General features: G+C 41.4%; 1 protein-coding gene and 1 long non-coding RNA gene across 5 annotated transcripts in view; one reads left to right on the forward strand and one right to left on the reverse strand.

Moving 5' to 3' along the window:
* Nucleotides 1–476: 476 nt before the first annotated feature.
* The window catches only part of ddr1 (discoidin domain receptor tyrosine kinase 1), a 38,657-nt gene continuing 26,656 nt past the window's right edge, over nt 477–12,477 (reverse strand). The window contains exons 11-20 of one of the 4 annotated variants that reach the window (XM_038711080.1): nt 11,942–11,998; nt 10,627–10,793; nt 9,012–9,219; nt 7,892–7,969; nt 5,577–5,878; nt 5,357–5,484; nt 4,266–4,463; nt 3,901–4,168; nt 3,207–3,356; nt 477–2,632 (exon numbers count right to left, since the gene is read on the reverse strand). In XM_038711080.1, the coding sequence (XP_038567008.1) occupies nt 2,492–2,632; nt 3,207–3,356; nt 3,901–4,168; nt 4,266–4,463; nt 5,357–5,484; nt 5,577–5,878; nt 7,892–7,969; nt 9,012–9,219; nt 10,627–10,793; nt 11,942–11,998 (1,697 nt within the window). In that variant the 3' untranslated portion in view covers nt 477–2,491. Of the gene's footprint in view, nt 2,633–3,206; nt 3,357–3,900; nt 4,169–4,265; nt 4,464–5,356; nt 5,485–5,576; nt 5,879–7,891; nt 8,012–9,011; nt 9,220–10,626; nt 10,794–11,941; nt 11,999–12,477 lie in introns of all 4 variants that reach the window. The other 3 variants (XM_038711078.1, XM_038711082.1, XM_038711081.1) reach the window with 3 other exon arrangements.
* On the forward strand, nt 2,548–4,240 carry LOC119897403. Its single transcript, XR_005443404.1, has 3 exons — nt 2,548–2,680; nt 3,229–3,468; nt 4,069–4,240. It is a non-coding gene; the product is annotated as an uncharacterized LOC119897403 (long non-coding RNA).

Here is a 12,477-nt window from a genome sequence, read left to right on the forward strand (position 1 = left end):
TATAACAGGCTGGAGTCGCTTAATGTCGCGAAAAATAGCCTATCAACACTCACGAGACATCTGCTCCGGCGAACAGCGGGGCTGTGTGTCGAAGGGAAGGCAGTCGATATCACTGAAGCTGCAATAAACATCACGATCTTTTGATCTGTTTCTATGATGACAAGCAGCCCAGTGTCCCTGTTACACCTTTGAACATGCCCGAACACAGAGCTACGGGGTTTCACTTAATAACACTGAAAGTGACGGCTTTTAAATCAGTCTCGCTCTCCTTACCCAGTCACTGTACCTGAGAGAAACACAGCATGCATATGTTTTTTCTGCGTTTTCACTGCAGCTCTGCATCGCGATGTAACGCTCTGTATTTAGTAGGCATACTTAAATAATAAACAGTGGGAGAAAACTTTTTTTAAATTCGCTATAAATCCACAGTTCCGGGGGGGTCATGAGGAAGAGAGAGAGAGAGTTAGTTACAGCCCTAGGGCACGTTTTAATTTATTTGAAAAGGTTAACTTTATTAAAACATCTACAAAAATAGACAACAATGAATTACAATGGCATCAAGATAGCAAGCGTTCTACAGAGATACAGAAGACCCCGAATGTAACAGAGTTTTCCATTATTAAAGGAAATTACAATTCTGTCCTTAACATATGTACATACTAATATGCTCAACTTCAGATACAAATGGACAAAAGCAGACACAAAGGAGTGTCTTAAGTACATATAGTATATATAAAAATATGGATTTAGTTGAACTACAGTGTATCAAAAATGACTCAAATGGCACAACCATTCACAATCAGTAAACATGTATTACTTAATAATCTTGATCATTTTAGGACTGATTTACAGTGCTATATAATCAGTAAGATAGATGATTCTACCAGTCAGCTTAATGTACTAACACAGGATAATGCAGAGGGCGATGCTGACATTCATGCTAAAATCCCAGCATTCCCACTTACCATACCATAACTGTGTGTATGTATTTGGATGAGCAAAGACTGAGCGATCGAGTGAACATGTCTCAACACACTGTTAGTTTCAGAACAAAGGGTCGTCATACATTTAAAATGAGATGAACTGATGGTGCCACTCCATTATTTAAATAATATTTTACATCTTTAATGGTTTGGCAACACCTTCTGGGAGAGGATTTGAAAAAGGCAGACAGACCGTCCTGAATTTTGATCTCCCTTGGCAAATATTACTAAATTCACTGCAAGTAAAATACAATTAGAATCCACATCGACAGGAATCATATCAGGCCCCTCACAGAGAAGAGTTTCATCATGGCCAGGGATATGCATGGCAGGTAGGATTTAAAGTGCAGCTGGTTGTGGAATTTTACATTTATCTTTTGTATCTGGGTCACCACCATATACAAAGATTGCCATAACACCAGAACAGGTGCATCTGAAGATGTCCTGTCCACTGCTCCGGCTGGCAGTATTGTCTCTCTGCTTAGAAAAAGTCATTCCAGTTTGTGGGTCACATCTCATCGGCAGCCGCAGAATTTCATCTTCTGGGAAACAGTTCTTTTCTCTGTGGCTAAGAAAAACTGGTTGGATTTCTTGACTGCAATGGGGGGGGGGGGCACATTGCAGAAAGGGGGGCTGCTGTTGTCTGGTCCACATCATTTCACATGAGTCCACAATAACTTCGGGTCACTATGTAAGGTTGTGGGGTTGAGACAGAGGATTGATGAAGGGTTACCAAACATAATGAGTTCTGCTTATCACCATCAGCCATGTCTGAAGCCTAAAATATTTTCAAAGACTTTTTGTGGATTATCATTTTTTTGTTTCTCAGATGGGCAAATGGGGCTGAAGCTTGGACTTAAAATGTGTCCAGTAGGCTACACATACTGTAAAATCTAGGACAATTGCTGTTGTGCACTTTCATGTCTGAACAATAGGTAGAACACCTATTGTTCAGACATGAAAGAGGCTGAGAGAGGTTTGTGTGTCATGTGCACCGTCACCTGTTAGACTACATGCAGCATCTGAGATGTTGATTAACAAAAGTCATGAAGCTTAATAACTGTTCATTTCCTAGCTTGCTATGGTCATAGTTTGGAGTATATTCTGTCAATGTAGCCTCTGCAGCTTCTTTTGTAATTAATTACCAGTCACACACAAACCCTCCTTGCATGTTGAGTATCTAAGAAGACAGAAAGTTCCTAAGCAGACTGCACCCACCACCAACCCACTCTGAAATGTAGCTCGGACTGTTAGATAATCTAAAGCTGGGGTTAGTTTTGCCTTTGGGGTTGGGGTCTGATGTGGAAATGAACCGAACCAGCGGTGTCTCAGCCCCATCCACCCAAAAAGTATATAAAAGCAATCAACCCACTCTTCCTCCTCATCTGCCTCCGCCGTGCAGCACCTCCACCACCATCATCCCGCTGTAGCAAGGATGCATAAACGTACGGGACGTTTCTCCTTTTTAGCGTTGCCTTTCTCCTCGTTGCCTTTCTCTGATTCTCTCTCTACACCATGTTCATAGCGTCCTCAGTAAGGAAGGAGTGGATGTAGGCGAAGGACGGGCGGAGCTTGCAGTCTCTGTTCCAGCAACTCAACATGAGCTCATAGAGACCCTGAGGACACACAGCCGGTTTGCTCAGATATACCTGCAAGAGAGAGGGAGAAAGGTGTATGGCGGTGGCACCATTTGATTGGTGAGATGTTTTTCTTGTGCGATAAAGCCCTGCTTATACTTATTTTATCAGATTTGATTCTGACTAATTTCACATCCTTTTGGTCTAACACAGTCTCCTGCTTTTAATTAATATGGATTACTGATTGCTGAGTTTGGTGATTTGCAGATTAATAACTGTCTTTAGTTGGTTTGAAGAATTGTGATTTCAACATTGTGTTACTCTACTAAATGCTCAAACAGATGAATAAGACCAGCCACTAGAGGGCTTCTGATATCATGAACCTCCATACAGTCAGTTGAGATTTTGTGCTGTGGTTGATGTGTTTATTTTAATGAGTGACTGAGAGGTGATCCTGAAAGACCCGTTCAGATCTTCAACAGAGCAGAACATTCATGTGCCTGTTTTCTGTCCATCATCAGTTTGAGCTTTAGTAAATTTTGACATACATAGATTAATTTTGGGCATAAACGGTTCAAAAATATTTCAAATGAGAAAACAGGCTACTTTATATCCCTAAACCAGTGTGTGTGTGTGTGTGTTGTACCTGTCTGCCCTGGTCTCTGAAGAACTCCCCAGCATTGTCGATGACTTGTTCATCAGTGAGGTTGAAGTACGGCTGCTCCTGACAAATGCTCAGCATCTCCCACAGAGTGACCCCGAATGCCCACACATCGCTGGCCGTGGTGAACTTACCCTGGGAACACACAACCATGCAGATCAACGCTGTCATCTTCAACATCGTAATCTCCATCAGTATTAAAATTCGCCATCTGTCGCCATCATCATTATTGGATGGCAAATTGTTGGTAAGAGAATGACACATTTAATATAATAAAAATATAATATAAATTACATTTTAATTGATTGAGATTTCTTTAAAGGAACAGAAGGGGATAAACACATCTCCTAATTTCTTGTCTGTGAAGCCAAAGGTTTATTTTCTGCCACATGAAGACCGACTTCCATCGTTTACAGTGAACAAGTTCCTGTTGTTGGGAGTAAAAATCTGAAAATCTTTGAGTAACACACAAAGTGAAAAGAAAAATGGGGAGATAACTGTTAATTATGCAACAGATTCCCTCTAAAGTAGTAAAACTCTTTTTTTTTGTATACAAATTTCGTGTTAAATTTTTTTCAAGAAACCCCCCCCCAAATTCATGGTCAGTATAAAACATTATAACACATAGTATTGCAACCATCGCACATCGTGAGATGCACACTCATTCCTGTCCTCTCACCATGAGTATACACTCCCAGGCCATCCAGCGTATCGGCAGCACAGCTCTGCCCTGGATCCTGTAGTAGTCTCCAGCGTACAAGTTCCTGCTCATGCCAAAATCAGCTATCTTAATGTGACGCTCACCACCCCGATCCTCTCCGCTCTCACCCTTCTCACCCCCAACCAGACAATTACGTGTTGCCAGATCCCGGTGCACGAAGTTGAGGGAGGAGAGGAACTTCATTCCTGACGCAATCTGGCTGGCCATGGAGATGAGAGCTGGGTAACTGGAGGGGAAATGGTGACAGATAGAGAGAATAAACAATAAAGTCTGCATTTATATCTGCATATATGTGCAAGTGTGTGTTCACATTTCTGGTTTACCTGATGGTCGGAGTATTTTGTGAAGGCCCAGTCTTGTCCAGAAGCACTCTGTGGGACAGATACTGGTTCAAGTCTCCACATTCCATGTACTCAGTGACCATACAAAGGGGATCACTGCTCACACACACTCCAAGCAGACGAATGATGTTTGGGTCCTTCAGGCGAGACAGGATCTTAACCTCTTTCAGGAAGTCGTTCCTACCAGGGTGAGAAGGAAGCGTGAAATAAAGAATAAGGAAGAGAAAACTGGTAGATTCAGAAGAGATAAAGCAAAGGAGGGATAAAAATATGCTGGTTTTGGGTTCTTTCTTCTGCCTGAAAAATAAATCACTTAAATATTAAAGCTTCATCAAACAACATTTTTGATGTTACCACTGAGTCAAGTGAGAAGGTTGCTGATTCCCCCAAGCATCAACACCCCAGTCTGCAGCTTTATGTGGCTTTTGTCCTCATTGATTTGTTTTTCTGGTCAGTATGTTTGCATTGCTCTGTCTCTCACTTAAACTCACACATATGAAGCTATGGACAGTCACTCCCTGCACGTGAGCCTCGCATACGCTGATTTCAGCTGCCCAGCGCAAAAAAGGGCTGCGAGCCAAAGTAAACAAGCAGCTGCGGAACAGAGTCAAACATCTAGAAGGCCCCGATATTTTTCTCAGGAGCTCAGGTACCGAATCAAGGCTAATATTTGAGAAAATACTGGATTTGCAGGTGAAAAAAAACATCTGCTCTGCTTCAACTGAACATGTAAGTTGATTAGCAACACATTAGTTAAGGAACTGATAACTTGATATAGTATGTGAATGCTGGGTGCATTCTGCTAACACTCAACCATAAAAAAACCGTACCATAAAAAAACTAAAACAAAATCTATTTGTAAGCATTCCCTGATACTACCCAACTTCTCAAGGAAGTCTATAAAATTTCCTGACCCCTCTGTCTGAAATACGAATTTAAATATATCCTGATATTCCAGAAATTCAATGACCAGCGGGAACACATTTCAAAAGGGGTAAGAGGAGATAAAAACGCAGGAAGAAACACTGTCAACCACACTGAAGCCAGGTTCAGCTCTTTACAATGTTACAGACCTGGCATTTTTGGAGGCGTCCGGGCGCAGTATCTTCACTGCTACCAGGAGAGGGCGACCTTTTCGCACATTGAAGGGGAACTCCAAGTTGGGAAGGTCTTGAGGGCTCTCGATTTCACACAGGTGCACCTTCCACAAAGAAATGCAGACATTGTTAAAGCAAAATCACCCCTCCACCCACCCACACACACACACACACACACACACACGTCATTCCTCACCTCTCCAAACTGTCCCTCTCCCAGTTTCTCCTTGAAGATAAGACATTGGCGCGGCAGCTCTGGGAGCGGGGCAGCGTCTGCCCCGGGGCTCGAAGAGGCCAAAGCGGGCACGGCGTAGGTGTTGTTACCGCTGACACCTTGCAGGCTCACGATGTCAGCCTCAGCGTAATGAGGAACGCTGGGAGGCAGTGGGGGAGATACGGGTGGAGACAGGGAGGGGTAAGGAGGGGAGCCAGGGTAGGGAGGAGGCTCCTCATGAGTTGGGGGGAAACCCTTCTCCATGTCCATGTCCAAACCACAGGCTGAAGGGAGGAGGAAGAGACAGATAGGGTGGATGAAATGAAGAGGTTACTTTGAGAGAAGAAGAGTGTGTGATTATAACAGTTCTGTTTTGCTAAGACAGTTTGTGAGTGAAAAAAATCGGATGATATCACACATTCCGACAAGTATTCAGACAACTTGTTATGAAGAGATAGTTTGGATTTGGGGGAATTTCATTTTACATAACATTTATTTAACTGACATTTATATTGCAAAAGGTTCTGTACAGTAAATAGAAGTTTAAAACAGAAAAGCAAAAGTAACAATAAAACACAGCATGATAAAAAAAAAAAGGCTAAGAGTTACAGAGATGGGTAAAATTGAATCTGAAGCAATAAAATAAAGGATAAAACAACAAACTTGGTAAAACTGTGAAAAGCCAACTCATAAAAGTGAAAATTTTATAAAAGGGTTTATTTATTTGTCTTCAGATTTACTTATTCTGAACTAGTAAAAAGTCATTTATCACTGTCTGTTGCAGTAAACATTGGGGACAAGTAAAAGACCTGCCACAACATCAGATGCTTGGGATCAGCCCTGCAGTGCCTATTTTTCCAATAGACAACCCTGGATGTCTATTGGATCATGTAGAAGGTGTCAAAATCAGGAAAACAAGAACTGCATTTCTTGTGACAGATGAGTGGACTTTATTAGAGTCAGTCTATCTGGGACATTGTGTTGGTCTACTGCTGTACTTGCTGATTAAATTTAAGCACCTCTTAGAAAGTTTTAATTCAACAAAGGTCTAACAACTTCATTTAACATTCAACACGATCAGTTTCCATGATGTTCTGACAGCGCACATAAGTCAAAAACTTATGGGGAGTGTGGCTTTTGAATACTAAGTTGCTATACCTTTGTTAAAATCATAATGTAGATGACAGGAAACTTTACAATCCCCTTCAAAGTGCACACTGCAACAACAGGAATTCTTTTAATGTTTATTGGCTGAATTTATAACGATATTGATCAAAAAATGTTGACACCAGGCCTACAAAGTACTGAATCCTTAACATGCATTGTATTTGTAAGTATTTGTTTTTTTTATTTTAAAGTAGTGGCTTCGTGATTCCATACACTAAGGTCATTATTGAACATATTGGAGCCTTTGGTTCTACAGCCATGCTAGTGGTAAATACTAATGCCAGCATGCTAACATGCTCACATCCTTGTGTTTGCTTACATGCTTTTGTTTAGCAGGTATAATGTTTACCATGTTAGCATGCTAACGTTGTATAATTAGCGCTAAACACAAAGTACATCTGAGGCTGATGGGAATGTCATTAGTTTTTCAGCTAATGGGTCATAAACTGAGGTATTCAACAAATTAAAATCCTGACCTTGTGATAGTGCTACAGTGAAGGAGTGACCAAAGTGATTACAATTCATCCTGAGGAGGATGTCAATGTGTGGAATTTCATTGCAATCAATCCAACAGTTGTTAAGACATTTCACTCAAAACCACAAAGGTCAACCTCATGGTGGAGCTAGAGGAAAAGTCAGGGGATCACACAAGCCTTTTACTTCAAGTTCAATGATCGTGCTTTATGAAGTCAGGGAAATGCCAAAGTCAGTACCATTCATCCTCCAGGTACCACACATTTCTTTAGAAAATTTCGTGTCTACCAATCCAACAGTTGTAAAATGATTTCAATCTAGACCAAAGTGACAGACCAAGAGACAGACATTGCCATCAACACAGCCATGCCGCAAGCAAGGCTAAACAAAGGCGTCTATGAGTTTGTCAGTCTCTGAGTAAGTTTGGAAATGTATACAATTCCCCAAATACCAAACTATCCCTTCAAACAAAGCATGAGTTTTTTCAAGTGGTGAGTGAATGAGAGTGACTAATTATGTGAGTAATAGTGGGAGGGATGAGGGAGGTCATACACATGCAAAATACTTCTAATGCCACAACCCTGGATAGACAGGTAGGTAGGTAGTGACGTAGGTGCCCCCTCTTGACTGTGTTGTCCCAGTCTGAGGTCTCTTACCCTGGGGCACATTGAGACTCTTCTCCTGAGCCTGACTGGTGCTGGGGACGACTAGGGGTCTCATGCCTTTTCTGTGATCTGACAGGAGCAGGTGATAGGCTGGGTTGTTTAACAGCAAGGCTGGGTGGGCACATAAACACACACACAAAAACACACAAAAACACGCACAGGACGAGGCGGGGTACACGCAAGAACCATGATATGGGTCATAAAGATTGTACAAAGCGGCACGTGATACAAAATGCGCACACACACACACACACACACACACACACACACACACACACACAATGAAACACGATAACAACCAATTAGCATGACACTGTTAGCATTTTCATTATAATATAAGGGAAGGAGGAGGGGTTGCATTGATACATGGAGCACAGAACAGAAGAGCATAGTAAGAACAGGCAAAGTTAACACAACTAAAACAACCTCCAACCAAATATTACAAAAACCAGTGGATGAAATGATGTTTCTGTTACACGTGTTATTTCAAACTCACACAGACGCCTAGTAAAAACGGCATGCAGACCTCCTGTGGTGCAAGGCAAGTGAAGGAATGCTTTTTCTCTTTTTCCCCTCCCTCTTCTTTTTCTTCCCTTTGCTCAGAACAATAGCTCTTTTGTGCCCCCTCTGCGCTGTGCATCTTCTTGGAGGCAATCTTCCTCGCGGGGTGTTTGGTTTGATTTACTTTTGTTTGGTGTGGTGAAATACATTGGAATACCAGTGTTTTCTTAATATGGGTGCCACATTTTTTTTTTCTCCTTCTGTTTCCCCTTTGCAAATGAGTTTGCTTACTGATCAACAAACGGAGGTTGCAAAAGCCAAACACAGGCACACAAATGGAGCAATCTGTAATTTCAATTCTGTACATATGTAAAGTTGCACGGTTTCAGATTTTCCACTGACTTCATGCCAATTGTGTGTGTGGTTGGCTATACATCAGTCTCTTTCCCCATGTATTTAGCATGTGGTATGTTTTACTGCATGTCAGCATGTTGCATGTCATGTTAAGCTATTAAGCTCAGCGTGATTTTTTTTTAACCACTGCACTACAACGGAAACAACAAACCCTATCCTATATCTAAATGCACTTTATTATTGTGTTCTCACTTACCTGTGCTGTCTCTTTGATCCCTTGGCCGTAGCAGAGCAATGGGCTCTTGGTACTCTCCTTCTCCCTCTCTGTCATGGTCGCGGTCATCAGGGAAAGTGTGGATGCGCTGGTAGCGGCTCGAGTAGCTGTGTGTGTTGTTGATGACCACGTTGTCCGAGGGGACTGACAGGTGAACCCGCAGCTCATCACTGGATAGACTGCCCTGGGCCTGGGAGGGCACAGGATTCATGTGAGTGCAAGTAATATACACTAACTAATGTAATCTAACAGTCCTGCAATAAATTCCACCTTCATGAAAGTTAAAATGTTTTTTAACAAAACTTATTTCAGAATTTTTATTAATACAACTTTGACAATTCACTATTTAAACACATCCCCCTTCCCCCAGACATGATAACATACAGAGGGTATACAAATTAAACTATGTGAGGAAAATAAGTAAATAATTAAACATAAATATAAAAATGATGTAATCATTGTTAAAGCTGGCGTAGGCAATGTTAGAAAATTATAAAAATATTAATTGCCAAAAATTACCTAACTAATGGCAATCCCAAATAATGTGAATTAAAGAAGCTTGAAAATGTTCTGTTTTTCCATACATTTTGGACTGTTTCACTCATATTTCCTCGCATGACCTTACTGATCTAGTGGGCAGCTAGAAAACTCCTCCTCAAACCCTTTAGATATTTTACCAACTTCCCCGCTCAGAAATGTACTTGGGTCTGTTAGTCCATGCCTGGTATCGATCATAAATAGCTCCTTGAAGTCTGGTTTGGCCCAGCTTATTTTAAACATGCAGGTGTGCAGCCAGACAACTAGAAAACTAACCTTGATTCATTCCTCTATATATACTATAGGTCTATATGTAAGTTTTATCTCAGAAATTCTAGAGTAAGTTGCTGCCAAATAGCTCACTGGTGCCTTGACTGCACACAACTTTACTTTGATGGACTTATTTCTAATATTTCTAATATTTTGCTCTTGTAAAGCACTTTGTGACCTTGATCTGTGAAGGTGCTATATTAAATAAACTTTACTTACTTACTTACTTACTAGGCTAAATATTTGGACGTACACCTCTCAGTATAACACAAAACGTTCAACAACACCACAACCTACCTCTGAACGCCTCTCTAAATTGGTTTCATTCAAATCCCTAAAGCAGACGGTGATCAAACTGTGGAAACAGACTCTAATCTTTGAACAATTACACATAAATGTACAAGGATTCCCACAAAACATCCAGATGGTTGTCCTCAGCCTGCTATCAATCATTTAAACTTGGTTAAAGTGGCAGTTAAGCCAAATCACACAAGACTACATTTTCTTACTCAGGATTTTTCTGTAGAAAGTAGGTTGAATGAAAACTGCCAACAGCTAGATCTATGGATTATCCAGAGTAACAGAAATATGATGGAACAGATATATGTTCCAAAAGGTTGGCTGACAAAACCAAGAATGCATGGCTAGATAAGACTAGGGGTAAATATGAAAATATGTTGGTCAACTGACCTTTTAAGGCTGCTAAACAAAGTCAAGTTACAGCCAAACTGCACATAGGCTGCTTGAAAATTAAACAAAAACATTGCATGTGACCTCAATCTTGACTCACCTTGCCCAGTATCTTTTTCCAATACTGCCTCCACAGAATGACGGCTATCACAGCCAGCAGCAGAAGGATGATGCCCACCAAGCAGCCAATCAGAATAGCTGTATTACTGCTGTCATCCTTGGCTACAGGAAGCCCCGCCCTTGGAGTGTTTGCACCAAATTCTGGATCTACAAGAGGAAAACACAGGAGGAAATGTTTGGTGTCTGTACGGGTATATGCTTGAATGTCTGAAACCCTGCTGTGATGTGATGTGTAGAGATTTCCATGCAGCACTGTCTACTTCTCTGCGTATTTGCGTGTGTATGACTGCACGGTGGCATGTGTGCGTATGTTCAGACTGAGAGTCACACACATACACTCCAACATAGTTTCATCAGGATTACTAAACATCTGATGGGGATTGTCTGTGTGAGTATGCATTCAGTATGCCCACTCATACCACAGGGCTTCTCAGAGCCCGCTGCTATGAGAATAGAATGTGAACATTGTTTTGCTTCTCAGCAGCTTTGTATTCAACTATTAATCTGAATCCCCCAGTTATTTTTTCTCCTTTTAAGGTCAGATGTGGCATGTTATTTGAATTAGGGATGAAACTATGCTAGTTTTTTCAGTATAGTTTGGTGTAAATCTTGCTCATAAACAAACTCTTAAAACCACTTTAAAACAACAAGTGATGTTTGGAATAAGCAGTTAAAAATACAGAAAAAACACATAGGCTACCATATATGATGCTTTGATGTGCATGTATGCACATAAACACAAATATACACCTCCATGCACACACTCACACACACATTTACATGATTTACACACCGCATTGTCACAGAACAGAAAACAACCCCATTTCTCTCTCTCTCCTTCTGTCAGTTCATCACCGTGCAGGTAATAAATAAACCCAAACAAAGCCATTCAACCACAGCCAGTAACAAGGACAAAGCAGCATACACACCACAGAAAACCATTTCCAGCTTTTTAAAAGGCATGTTATTGTTTAAGTGTGTAGAACAGAGCCAGTCCCCCCCCCCCCCTCAAAAAAACATGCAGCTTTTGAGACCGCGGGAAGCCAAGTTGCTATTGTACATAAATATAATGTACTATAGCTCTGTTAGCGTTTTTCCTACAGCTGTATATCTTTAAACCCAGGGGACAGAGCCCAATGCCAAAGCCTGTCCCTGTAATCCTTCCTCCATTATACTTCATATTCTCTACTGAGCAGTGGGACAGTTTTAAGATGCTGGAGGATGGCCAGAGGGGATGGAGCTAGCTCCCGTGCCTCAGTTCATCCTCTCTCTTTTTTTCTCTTTTGCTCTCTCACCTGACAGTGTCCAGTTACCAGTGGTGTCCATCATGAAGGAGGTGGTGGTGGGGGGTTCTAGAGGAGCGAAGGATGGACAAAGGAGGAAGGTGAGAGAAGAGAGGTGGTGAAGAGGGGGATGAGGAGGAGGAAATAATGGACAGCAGAGTTCTGGCTCATTTGGATTTTCATCCATCAAAATAAAAAAATCCCTACAGGTTCACAACAACTTTTTACAAGCCAGAGTGACATGATGAAAATGATAAGAACTGTAAGTTAAAACTTTTGACCTTTAATTTTAAGCCAGATATCTCCTGTCCTTTAAGTACAAAGAAATCTGTAAGATGAGCATCTGGTGTGGACTTCAGGTTCAGCAAATGTTGGCTCAAGGCCAAAGGATTTCAGAGCTTGTGATAAAGAGAGAGACTAGTCAGACATGGGCCTCTTTTGGCATTGCCTGTCTTTGGCTCGGCTTTAGACACATGGCTTAGACACACTGCCGACATGCTCACACTCATCACAACTGAAAAGAAAGAGATTGGCATAGAGAAGAGAGG

Source organism: Micropterus salmoides, unplaced genomic scaffold, assembly GCF_014851395.1.
Source record: "Micropterus salmoides isolate LMB-PRFRI ecotype aquatic unplaced genomic scaffold, ASM1485139v1 Ms_hic_scaffold_11, whole genome shotgun sequence".
Classification (NCBI taxonomy): Eukaryota; Metazoa; Chordata; class Actinopteri; order Centrarchiformes; family Centrarchidae; genus Micropterus; species Micropterus salmoides.